General features: G+C 38.7%; 1 protein-coding gene across 11 annotated transcripts in view; it reads left to right on the top strand.

Annotated features, from left to right (window-relative positions):
* The window catches only part of arhgap44a (Rho GTPase activating protein 44a), a 290,103-nt gene extending 279,446 nt beyond the window's left edge, over positions 1 to 10,657 (top strand). For 9 of the 11 annotated variants that reach the window (XM_068004269.1, XM_068004262.1, XM_068004263.1 and 6 more), the window contains one exon: positions 6,463 to 10,657. In XM_068004269.1, the coding sequence (XP_067860370.1) occupies positions 6,463 to 6,614 (152 nt within the window). In that variant the 3' untranslated portion in view covers positions 6,615 to 10,657. Of the gene's footprint in view, positions 1 to 2,425; positions 2,477 to 6,462 lie in introns of all 11 variants that reach the window. The other 2 variants (XM_068004272.1, XM_068004266.1) reach the window with 1 other exon arrangement.
* The last annotated feature ends 1,632 nt before the right edge of the window (positions 10,658 to 12,289 follow it).

The raw sequence follows: 12,289 nt of genomic DNA, 5'->3' as shown, positions 1-12,289 counted from the left end.
TCCATTTTGTCACCTTTGCCATGGCATAATAAGAACAGTGCAGAAAGCTTATTTCAACCTGTGCTTGATACATTACTGCCCATTTCAGTAGTCAGCAAAGTGCAGGACAGCCACAAAGTTTTCATTTCTCTGTCAAAGCAAAAATACCACAAAATGTCAAGCGTCCCCAAAAATAAAATTTGAGAAAATTGATTTCACTATTATAAGACTCAGTTTGCTCACTGATTTAATTTCAGTCTCATCAAAATTATATAGATACGTAAAAGTATTGGTGAAGCTTCTAATAACCATCCCTTTAATCAAACCCTCATTCATGCTGGACACATAATGTGGTCATTCACTGATCTTGTGGTATTTTATTTCTGTTGAAGTGGTATGTATTATCATAATTAACTAAATTTTGAAGTTTAGATTCAGTAAAGCATCAAAGATTATATGCAAAGGTTTCTAAGCATTCTAGATGTTTTCACCTCGCTCCATTTATTACCCTTTCTCATCCAGATTGTAATTATTTTTGAGCATGATATCAAAATAAAGAGACTCAATAGGATACAAATTGGGCTCAAGGCTGTTTAGGTTTTTAAACAGAGATGCATTTTTCCCACAAGAGCTATTGTCCCAGATTGTGTTCTCTTCTTTTTCAATAGACTTTTTTTTATTAGTTATTTCTCCTGCTTACAAGCACCATTTCTAGATCATCAGGGTGGGCCCTGCTGTTCGCTGCCAATCCAGTGCTGGTGCTGCCCTCTAACTGGCCAGCTCGGCCTGACATGTTCATATTTTTCCCTGCCTCTCACCAGCCTCCAAACGCATGTTCTCTTTCCCAGCAGAGATCGCCCTTGTAGACAACTCGCAGTATGAAACTGCATTCTCCACCTCTGTGACACAACACTTTGGTATAGGAATGTGCCGCACCATTTGACTGATGAGTTCAGATGGAATCCTCAAGGAGTAGAAGATTCATGAAGAACTGTTAGTTCTTTCTCATGGAAAATCAAAAGCCATCAGCCTGATAGAGTAGGGCCTGATAAAAAGGAGTGCTTTAACTTTTCATATCAATAAATATTTACCTGTTCAAAATTACTGTATTTTTGTTTTTGCTAATTTGATTTCTACTGAACTTAAGAAGCTGAAGGCATTTTTAATAATATTGTCCACAATTCAGTTTTCCTCATCAGTGCCGTTGCTAAGGCGAACGGTAGAGTTCTGTAGTGTCTTTCTCAATTATCTATTTTTAAAGTTTCTCTAAACATTTATATTTCCCTTTACCCACTCCCCTCCAAAAAAAGCAAACTTCATTTGTACTTTCAGTATAAAATCTATACTGTTCAGATGTGCTGCTGTAAAGTAAATTATAATTGTAATAACCCACAGTCCATAAAATAATGGCTCGTGTGTGATTTGATAATGGTGATTTAATGGTGTCTAAGTGTACTACCAATCTGATTTAATGTGCACTTGAGCGTTAATTAACCAACAAATCGCGTAATCTGATAGAAAGGGGATCTCATGGAAAGGTGTGTTAGACACTAAATGGCATAGAAAAGATAAATCTGGACACTTCTTCAAGTTAAACCACAACCATAGGACAAGAGGGCGCAGGTTCAAACTAGCACAAGAAAAATTTAAAACTGATATCAGGTAGTTCTTTTTCACACCAAGAATGATCTAGTGTTAAATATAACAAAGAGTGTTGCTGTTAGAAAAGCCCTGAATTAGCCTCAGTGGTCCATCCAATTCAAGTTGAAAATGATGGATGCTGTTGGGAATAAAATGGCAATAGAATTAGGGAAGTGCGAGGGAGGTCGAAAACATAGTCCTACAATGTGCTGAAATTGATTATGGTAACATCATCACTATATTAAATAAATTAGGAAAATAGTGTTAAGCATGTAGACCAAACTTCTTCCCCTAAATTGCCACTGGCACGATTCCTGGCACTAATGAAACAAAACTCCATGGTTGAGCAGCCTGCCAACATTGATTGTCTTTGCTTACACATGAAGAATAGCCATTTGGGTGGGGCAGCAGTGGGCTGCCATCACCCATAAGATTATAACCCAACAAGAGCCAGGAAAGACGAGGGGAGCAAGTTGAACTATTCGAATACATCAGAAACATTTGCATATGATCTTTAAAATTGAAGGATAATTTGGAAATTACAAATCTTTTATAGTTTTTACATGTATAATATGTTTTTCTTGGAGTTATTACATTTCATTATTCCATTTTAATTTTACTGTAGTTTATATGTTTCTTACCTAAATGGACAGTTACTTTCTTGCGTGTGTTACATTTCAACTTCGTGTTATTGATATAAATTTTTTTTCAGTGGAATTCCTCTGGTTATCGTTTTCAAAATTCTGAACAATTTTTCTATTATGTTCTTTTTTTCCTTTTGGGTGCCTATGTTGTATACTTGCAGCTGTTTGACCAGAATGAGTCTATATTGGCTAAGTGTGAGGGGGAATTTAGGGTAAGCCGGAGCAATAACTTCCCCTCTGGCACTTCAGCTAACTCTGGAACTCCTCCAGTTGCTATTTGTATGTCACCACTAACTCATCTGAACTGGCCTTTGCATGAGACTGAAGCAGAGTTGCATGGCTTGATGTTGTCACAGAATTCACAAATGTTTAATTAGTGATTCTTGCTCTTTTTTAAATGTTCTTATTTTCTGCCCCTTACAACCATGTAATGTACTTGAATGAAATCTTTTGATCCCATGGCTTAGTAATTAAATGTAAATTGTTTTATTTGTATGAAATATTTTGCCCTGTTCCATTTCATTATTATCATTTATAAGGGATGTCATGATATTACAGTGTGAGGATAATATCCCACACTATCGAACTCGCTCCTGTTACATTGTGCATTTTCCATATTCTGAACCAGCGCACAGGCTTTTAAGATTACCAGAATTCGCGTTTTCCCCGCAGGGAAATTTAAATCCTCCATGTGATTCTATTTGAATTGAAACACAAAAGAAAAAGTGAAAGTGTTTTATTATGTCTTATCACAAGCAAGATTATAAAAAGGAAATGTCCAACTTAACTTTTTAGCTCTGATTTAATAACTTTGATTTAAAGCTGCAGTTAGACACTACGGTCGGGGTTTTCTGTTTGTACGTTCGCCAGCTATTAAAGTAAATGAGTGGCAAAAAGCAGGCTGGCGAGTGCAGAAGTGGAAAACCCCAGCCTACATTAATTAGTATGATATTGGAGACCCAACCATCTCAATGGTATCATCAGACAAACTTCCACTAAAAATAAGCTACACATTTGGCATAAGCACATCTGTGTTGAAGTAATTAACATTTAATAAGTACATAACTTAAAACTTACATTAACTACTCAGTGGTGTATTCCATATAGTACAGCACATGTACAATCATTTTAAGAGGCACCATGACACTGTATTTTGTGTCTGTCATTTTCTTCATTTCACTATTCTTTGCTGTGCAGTATCACAGCACGTCAAAGCTTGACTTAAAATGTACACAGTTAATGAGTAGTTTACAAATTTAAGATGATAATGACTTCAGTAGTGATTTAGCTAAGAAATTATACATTAATGTGTAAAATACAGATTACACTGCAGGTCTTATTAAATCCAATACATGATTTATGTTCCAGATTTAGCTTTATTTGTAGTTCATTGCTGATAGAAGTGTTTGCGATTTTTGAGAGTGTGTGTGTGTTGAGTGTGAGAATTGAAGAAAACTACAATAAAAATAGAAATGCACAGCATGTCAATAAGTGCACAAAAGAGAACGTCGGGTTATTGCCTGACCAGTTTCTCTGTTGCGGGATGGTATTTGGTACAGGAGATCTAAAGGCAGGAAGAAAATCCGAAATCAGGTCACATTCAGAAAATGTGAACTGTTGCTTATCTACATGGTGGTTGTGGAGGGTTGTTTTTCAAACTGGAGGCCTGTGACCAGCGGTGTGCCTCAGGGATCGGTGCTGGGTCCGCTGTTATTTGTTATTTATATTAATGATTTGGATGAGAATTTAGGAGGCATGGTTAGTAAGTTTGCAGATGACACCAAGATTGGTGGCATTGTGGACAGTGAAGAAGGTTATCTAGGATTGCAACGGGATCTTGATAAATTGGGCCAGTGGGCCGATGAATGGCAGATGGAGTTTAATTTAGATAAATGTGAGGTGATGCATTTTGGTAGATCGAATCGGGCCAGGACCTACTCCGTTAATGGTAGGGCGTTGGGGAGAGTTATAGAACAAAGAGATCTATGAGTACAGGTTCATAGCTCCTTGAAAGTGGAGTCACAGGTGGATAGGGTGGTGAAGAAGGCATTCAGCATGCTTGGTTTCATTGGTCAGAACATTGAATACAGGAGTTGGGATGTCTTGTTGAAGTTGTACAAGACATTAGTAAGGCCACACTTGGAATACTGTGTACAGTTCTGGTCACCCTATTATAGAAAGGATATTATTAAACTAGAAAGAGTGCAGAAAAGATTTACTAGGATGCTACTGGGACTTGATGGTTTGACTTATAGGGAGAGGTTGGATAGACTGAGACTTTTTTCTCTGGAGAGTAGGAGGTTTAGGGGTGATCTTATAGAAGTCTATAAAATAATGAGGGGCATAGAAAAGGTAGATAGTCAAAATCTTTTCCCAAAGGTAGGGGAGTCTATAACGAGGGGACATAGATTTAAGGTGAGAGGGGAGAGATACAAAAGGGTCCAGAGGGGCAATTTTTTCACTCAAAGGGTGGTGAGTGTCTGGAACGAGCTGCCAGAGGCAGTAGTAGAGGCGGGTACAATTTTGTCTTTTAAAAAGCATTTGGACAGTTACATGGGTAAGATGGGAATAGAGGGATATGGACTAAGTGCAGGCAATTGGGACTAGCTTAGTGGTATAAACTGGGCGACATGGACATGTTGGGCCGAAGGGCCTGTTTCCATGTTGTAAACTTCTATGATTCTACATGCGCGGTATATGGAAGTAAGCAGAGTTCACAAGAAAAAACGCAAAGGCTGGAAATCTCAAATAAAAACAGAAGGTACCAGAGGTGCACAGCAGGTTGATCAGCATCTGAAAGAGAAAGAAAGGTTAATGGGGTAAATTTTAACTCCAAAAACGGGTGGCTTGGTGGCAGGTGGGAAGGTAACAATTGTAAAAAAGTAAAACCCGACCCCAACTCGCCTCCAACCCGCCCACTTCTGATTTTAACAGAGGCGGGTCGAGAGACGGGCGACCAACCCATTCTCAGGAGTCGGTCAGTGAAAGCTTTTAAGAAGGCTGCGAACCTCTATTTTGACAACTTTTTTATTTTTAATTCCTGGGGGCCAGGATTCCTGGGCCTTCTGCTTCACGCCATGAGAGGAGGCAAAAAGGCCCGGATCAACAGATAAGTGCCTTTAATGCACTGCTTGTGGGCCAGGAGGAGCAGGAGTGTTTCCTCCAGGCCCAACAAGCCGACCTGCCGTGATCTGGCACACGCGATCAGCCGACGCCCTCCCCCCACAACGAGCTCCGAACCCCCAATGTCCGACCTCCCCCACGACTGAGCCCCCCCCCCCCCCACGATGACTGCCGACCCCAGTGACACCCTCCGATGAGCACTGACCCCTATGCCTTACCCCCCCGCCCTGATCTAAGAGGTACCTGCTGGCATCCGCTCCCTGGCTGCTCTCCCGTTCAACTGACAGCCAGCCTGGGAAACCCATACTTCTGGTTTTCTTGTCCGGAAATCCCCCCCCCCACTTCCTGGCTCGAGGTTAAAATTTACCGCAGTGTTTCAGATGTGACACTCCCATCAGAATTCCTCAGTTCTGAGAAAAGGTCAGACTTGAACATTAAACTGTTACTTTCTTTCAACTACTGATCAACCTGCAATGCATTTCAAGGACTGTCAGATATATATTTCTGATGTATATCCAGGATTGTGGCAAACATTTAGAGAATGCCAGTAAAAAATAGCAAGAGTTTCTACTTATTACTCTAAATTTGAAAAAAGATCCAATCAACAGACTTCAATGGGAACACGTAAAGAGCAGGCGATGGTAGAATTGCAGTGGTATTGCATGAATTAATTGTTCCTGATTCCTACTCCAGATTAATGCATAAGACACAAACTAACGTAAGCCTATCTTCCTTAATGATTTGGTAGCTGTACACAATAGAACTGAGGCATTGCACAGCAAACTAACATACAGAGAAGAACAAAATGACATTTATCTGCATGAAATGTTCTCAGCCTTGTAGCAGAAAGGGACTGAATTGGCAGGATCTGAGCTAGGGACAAAATACTAAAACAACCAAGCATCAGTTCTGATCTTGTCAGATAACCATATTGTGACATCCCTATTATTTGTCACAAGCTATTGGCACTAACAAGGATGTTTAATGGAATGTCATTTTTTTTAGTATATATGTGTGTGCTGTAATGATTAAATTGTACCATTGCTAATGAATCATTTCTTTTCACTGCTTGCAGATATTGGCAATCCAGATCCCTCTTTTGTACAGTCAGTAGAAGTTCATGACGCACTCTACACTGAATCTTCAGACCAAATGTGCACAAACTCCATGGCAGACTCTAGAGTAAGAGCAGATTCTGATGAGGAGTCAGAAAGTACTGTCCTATGACATAAGAACACTCCATTTGCGTGACTCATATATTACATCCACAGGATGGTAGATAAGTGGGCATCTCTCCGCATATAACTGCAAGAAAAGCTGCTTCCATTAACTATGGGAATGGAATTTATAAGATGAAAATGTTGCTTTGATTTGGTTATGGTTGGTCAGCCCTTTAAAACACTGTTCTGTTGTCTGTGAGCAATTTTTATTTTTTTAAACTTTTTATTTAGCCTTACTGAAATGATTTTTAAAAAAAACACTTGGCCTTTGAACCTGCCACTTAATTTGATTCCTGTATTTTCATAATATATACGATACCTAATAATAATGGCATATCATACAACAATGCCTTCACACCCATGTGGAAATAAGCATTTATGTATCTTATGTACAAGGAGATTGTCTTTATGGGAACAGTAGTTTGAGTTTCTGTGTATGGAAAAAGTTCTGATTCTTCAGAGAATGGATTTCCACAACTAAGAGGTCAGAATTTTGCATTTAAAAATCTTTCCATCTAAAGAAGAAATGCCCTTTCTGTTGTACACTGGAATGAGCTGATTCTTAGGGCAGTTAGGCAGAAGGTGGACCTAAAAATGTAGATTAATATACAGTACAGAAATGATCAAAAAATAAAAATATTATTTTTTCTTGTCTAAAGAAATCTTCATTATCTGAGAGATGGAGAAGGTACACTCAGGATAAGTCGACAAGCACTGTTAGTGAGGGAATGAACTGTTCTAATGCGTACCCATGGCAAGAGCCAGTCAAAGATTTTGACCCCCTGGAGTTTCACAGTACAGAATCGCAAACAAAATCCATTTCTAAAAGTAACTGTTCACACAAAATGAAAACAAGACTTTATTTCCAATGTAATATAAATTATAATAGAAAATATAATTCTGTGTCCAGTTGTACACATTCTAGTATTTGTCCGTTTATACAGTTCAAAGGAGAAATGTGCTAAATACAGTGATATAGTTTAAATTTATATAATATGTGCACTAAAGCCTGGCAATTGCCAATCATTCTGAAAGTAACTTTAGCCAGAAAAAAAGGAAGAAAGTTTTCAGTATTGTACTTAAAGAAGTCTGTATGTGGATGGTGACTATTACAATGGATTGTTGTGGCTGTAAAACTTTAATTGTTATCATGCCAGAATACCTTTTATGAATAGAATTTAATTAATGTCTATGTAAATGTTGTATTAAAATATACTGTGTATTTAAGGGAAGGGGACTAGACTGGCAGACTGGTTATGTGGCTATTGCCTTCATAATGTACAGGACCTAATACATTGCACAGTGCAGTGACTTATTTTAAATGATCATAAAGAGTGTAGAACTATGAGAGAACATAATATATCTGTTATATAAACACTTGTTTCATGCATTATGTTTCACTTGAAAATATATATAATTATAGTGCTTTAAAATAAACAGTCCTTGAAATTAGAGGGTTTAGTGGCTATGTCTGAGAAATAAAATAGTGCTGATTCCCTCATCTGTGGTTTCTCGTCTAAAACCTGGAGAAAAACTGAACTGAAAATTTAAAAAAAATTAAATATTACAAAATGTAGAGCAGACTTGGTGTGTCCTGGAAAAATGTTACAATTTCATATCAGCAAAAAAATAAAATGTACACATTTTGACAAAATATGAAACATTCCAGTCATTATGTAAATGTGTGGCTGTGTGGTATGGATTACAATGGATGCAGCTTTCTCCCAGTAAATATAAAATGCAATCGTTATGATCCCTTGTAGAATTCAGATTAATAATATGCAAGCCCTTTCATAGATCTAGAAATCCACAGTGCCAAGGACAATCCTTCTGCCACTAGGTGGAGGCAGAGATGGCTGTTGCGTTGCTGTGCGTACTATGATGGAACTAGGTTTAAGCCCTGCCCTTGTAGATACTTCAAATCCATATTAATCCATAGGATAATGCAAAAGGCTTTAAGATGGCCCTTTTAAAGTAATGATTTTTTCTTGTTGGTGATTACTTGGCAGTCCCTGGGACATACTCTTTGAATTGTGAGGAGACTAACTATTTTTAATATTTCCTTGTTCAGGAAATTGTTGATGTTTCTGAGATCTAAGGCGACTTTGGTTCCCTTGTCCTCTAGATCACAAATAATGAAATAAAACTGGTAACTTATTGGCCCTGAGAAACCTCTTCAGTTTTAATTGAAGTGTAAGAAATACTCAGTTAGTCTATTGTTTGGTGGCTCGAGAAGACTCTCACGATTCATTAGCGGGTCACTCTTGCCTGATTACCCATGAGTCAAGCTCTAGACTTGATACCACCTAGTCTAGTAGCGGGAGGGGTGCAAAATTGCGAACAGTCAACACATCCTGTTTTAGATTTGCACTGGCCACAACTGCTACTTACCCATACAAAGTACTACCTTTGCTTATCACATATTACCATCTCATGAAACTTGTTTCTTCTAACTTTAAGTATTGCAGTGTCATTTCAAAGCCATTTTTTTTTGATGCACTAAAATTTCAGTTCTTACACTAGGTAAGTTTTACTGACCAACTTTCTGTTGTGGGCCAAGGTCTGGCTCGAGGGCCATTCTCAGTAATGCAGCAGCATGTCTATGCCTGCGATTCCCCACATAGTGAGCTCTCGATTTCAAATAGTCCACTGTGGGCAATTGCCAACTCAAGGTCGGGAATAGATTTAAAGAAACATAGGACCAAAAGCTCTGATTTACTTGGAGCTTTCACTTATTGTATGAAAGCTGGGATAACTGTGCAGCCTAATACCGTTTGCTCACTTTCTTTCATTGAACAAGAATCCCAGCTCAGTCAACATCCAAAAATGTGTGCATGATGTGAACGGAGGCCCAGGGGCACATGGATCAGTATGTCTGCCAAGGGCCATGTGTCAAAGGGAATTGGGCCACAAATGGCCATATTAGTCCTGCTATTCTACAATTTTAAGAGAGTGAATTATGACACTTTCAATGTGTCAGGATGCTTCTGTAATTAGGCTTTATAATTTGTACTGAAAATGTACAGTTACTTTATGAAGATGCAAGCTATAAGAGATGTTTGATAAAAATGACCATCAACTATTCTGGATTATTAAAGATATGATTGTGAAATTTGCAAACTAAAATTGGTCAGCCAGTTAATATAGGTGTATCACATACATTTAGATTGACAGGTGTTCAGGTGCTATTGCTGCAGGCAGAGAAGGAAATTGTAACGGTGTTACACCGCTCTAACCATCTGTTCTATATTGAAAGTCAGTGAGAACATTCCATGCTGTATCTATTACGCAGGCAGATAGCACCGAGATAGATATTTTCTGTCGAATCCATGTAACGCCACATGTTTAAAAGCCATCTGTTGCCCCACACATACAGTGATGTTACAAGTATCCTTCCTCCTCCAGACCATATCCAGTGTCTCTGCAGCAATGGATCCTACCTGCAACCAAAGCCTGCTGTACCCTGATGTTTAGCACACCCCAAAACAACTGTGCATCTTTCCTTCTCTTTAATCTTACCGTCACCTGAATGCATGGTCCTGTTAACTATACTATAAGCTTGTTCTATGGTACAGTATATCAGTATACAACACTGCCAATCTTAAAGACTTGTTTTTAATTTGGTTTGATAATGTGTAGCTGAATACACTGAAGCTTATTAACCCTTTGAACATTATATCCGGAGCTCATCATTATTTACAAACATTACGAAATGACATTTTTTTAAAGCTGCTTTTGAGTGCAAATGAGGCACTTTTTATGTGCTAGAATTAAAGCTTACTGCACCATGGTATATTCTGTTCTGTTAGGTTCTAAAGCCTATTGGACTAAAATCCTAAAGCCTTTTGGACTTTTGCATCTTATGCCATGGGACCTGTTGTCTCTATCTGGACTGTGACTGTGAAACTGTAACCTTATTTAGCACTGTGCAGATTGTAGTATTGTTTTAAAAGTAATTAATGGCAGTTAAAACAACTTTATTCACTGCTCATATTTCTGCAAATGAAATATTGGCCTAGTTTTGCAGACTTGGACAAAATGATGAGATATTTCCACTGTTTATAATATCAAATGTTGATTAAACACATTATCTCATATGTAGAAATCTTTGGTTCAGATTTTTTTTAAATCAAGGAAAGTTCTGATTTGTTGATTAGGTATACCTACCATACCAGTAAGTTATGCGGAACAAGCTGGGTTTGGACTGTTATAACCAAGTTAGCCAATAGATGGTGCTGTTGTTCGTTCACCAGTTCTGAGGATGCAGTTTGAAATTCTGCCAACAGTAAATACTGTATTATCACAGTAACATGTCAGTTTAATGATATGGTCAATTAGTTTGAATGGCAGGAAATTAGTAGACTTAGTTTAGCTCTTCAAAATGTTTGTGTACTTTTAATTACTTTTGTAAATTGTTGCATTTCCTCAATCTTATTTTTATTGACCCTTCATAAAACACTGGTTCAGCCACAACTGGAGTATTTTGTCCAGTTCTGGGCACTGCACTTCAGGAAAGATGTGAAGGCCTTAGAAAGGGTTGAGAAGAGATTTATTAGAATGAATTCAGGGACTTTAGTTACATGGATAGACTGGAGAAGCTGGGGTTGTTCTCCTTGGAACAGAGACAGTTGCGAGGAGATTTGATAGAGGTATTCAAAATACCTCTATCAAAAGATAGAGAGAAAGTGTTCCCATTGGCGGAAGGGACAAGGACCAGAGGACATAGATTTAAGGTGATTGGCAAAAGAACCAAACATGAGGAAAAACTTTTTTACACAGCGAGTGGTTAGAATCAGGAATGCACTGCCTGAGGGGGTGGTCGAGGCAGATTCAATCACGACCTTCAAAAGGGAACTGGATAAGTACTTGAAAGTAAAAAATCTGCAGGGCTATGGGGAAAGGGCGGGGGAGTGGGACTAGTTGGATTGCCGTTGCATAGAACCGGCACAGACTCGATGGGCCGAATTGCCTCCTTCCGTGCTGTAACCTTTCTATGATTCTTTTCTATTATGGTAACACAGAACTATCTCATTGGTAATACTGTTGCCTCAGAGTCAGAAGGTTGTGAGTTCAAGTCCCACTTCAGAAACTTGAGCATGTTATCTAGGCCGACACTTCATTGCGGTGCTGAGGGAATGCTGCACTGTTGGAGGTGCCATCTTTCAGATAAGGTGCTGACCTCTCAGGTGGGTGTAAAGGATCACATGCCACTATTTGAAGACGAGCAAGGGAGTTCTCCTGGTCAACATTTATCCCTCAACCCAACATTACTAAAACAAATTATTCGGTCATTTATTCCATTTCTGTTTGTGGAACATTATTGTGTGCAAATTAGCTGCTGCATTTCACTACATTACAAAAATGACCGTACTTCACTGGGCTGTCCTAAGGTTGTGAAAGTTACGACATGAATGCAAGTTCTTTTTTTAAACTCCGCTTCCCCCCTCCCCCAAGAATTGTACTGTGCAGTTTCAAACTTCTGTGGTTTTTATATTTCAAACTGAGTTTTGCCTGAGCCCCAATCTCACCTGCGGTGAGCTATGTCTATTCTTTGTCCAAGTCACCATCATGCCTTACATTGGCTCCTGGCCGCCGAACATCTCCAGTTTAAAGTTCTCATGTTTAAATCTCTTGGCCTCACCCGTCCCTATCTTTGCAACCTCCTCCAACCCTCCCAGAATT

This window comes from Heptranchias perlo, chromosome 23 (assembly GCF_035084215.1).
Source record: "Heptranchias perlo isolate sHepPer1 chromosome 23, sHepPer1.hap1, whole genome shotgun sequence".
NCBI classification, from domain to species: Eukaryota; Metazoa; Chordata; class Chondrichthyes; order Hexanchiformes; family Hexanchidae; genus Heptranchias; species Heptranchias perlo.
Note: the sequence above shows the minus strand (reverse complement) of the source record. Positions and strands in the feature narration are given on the sequence as shown.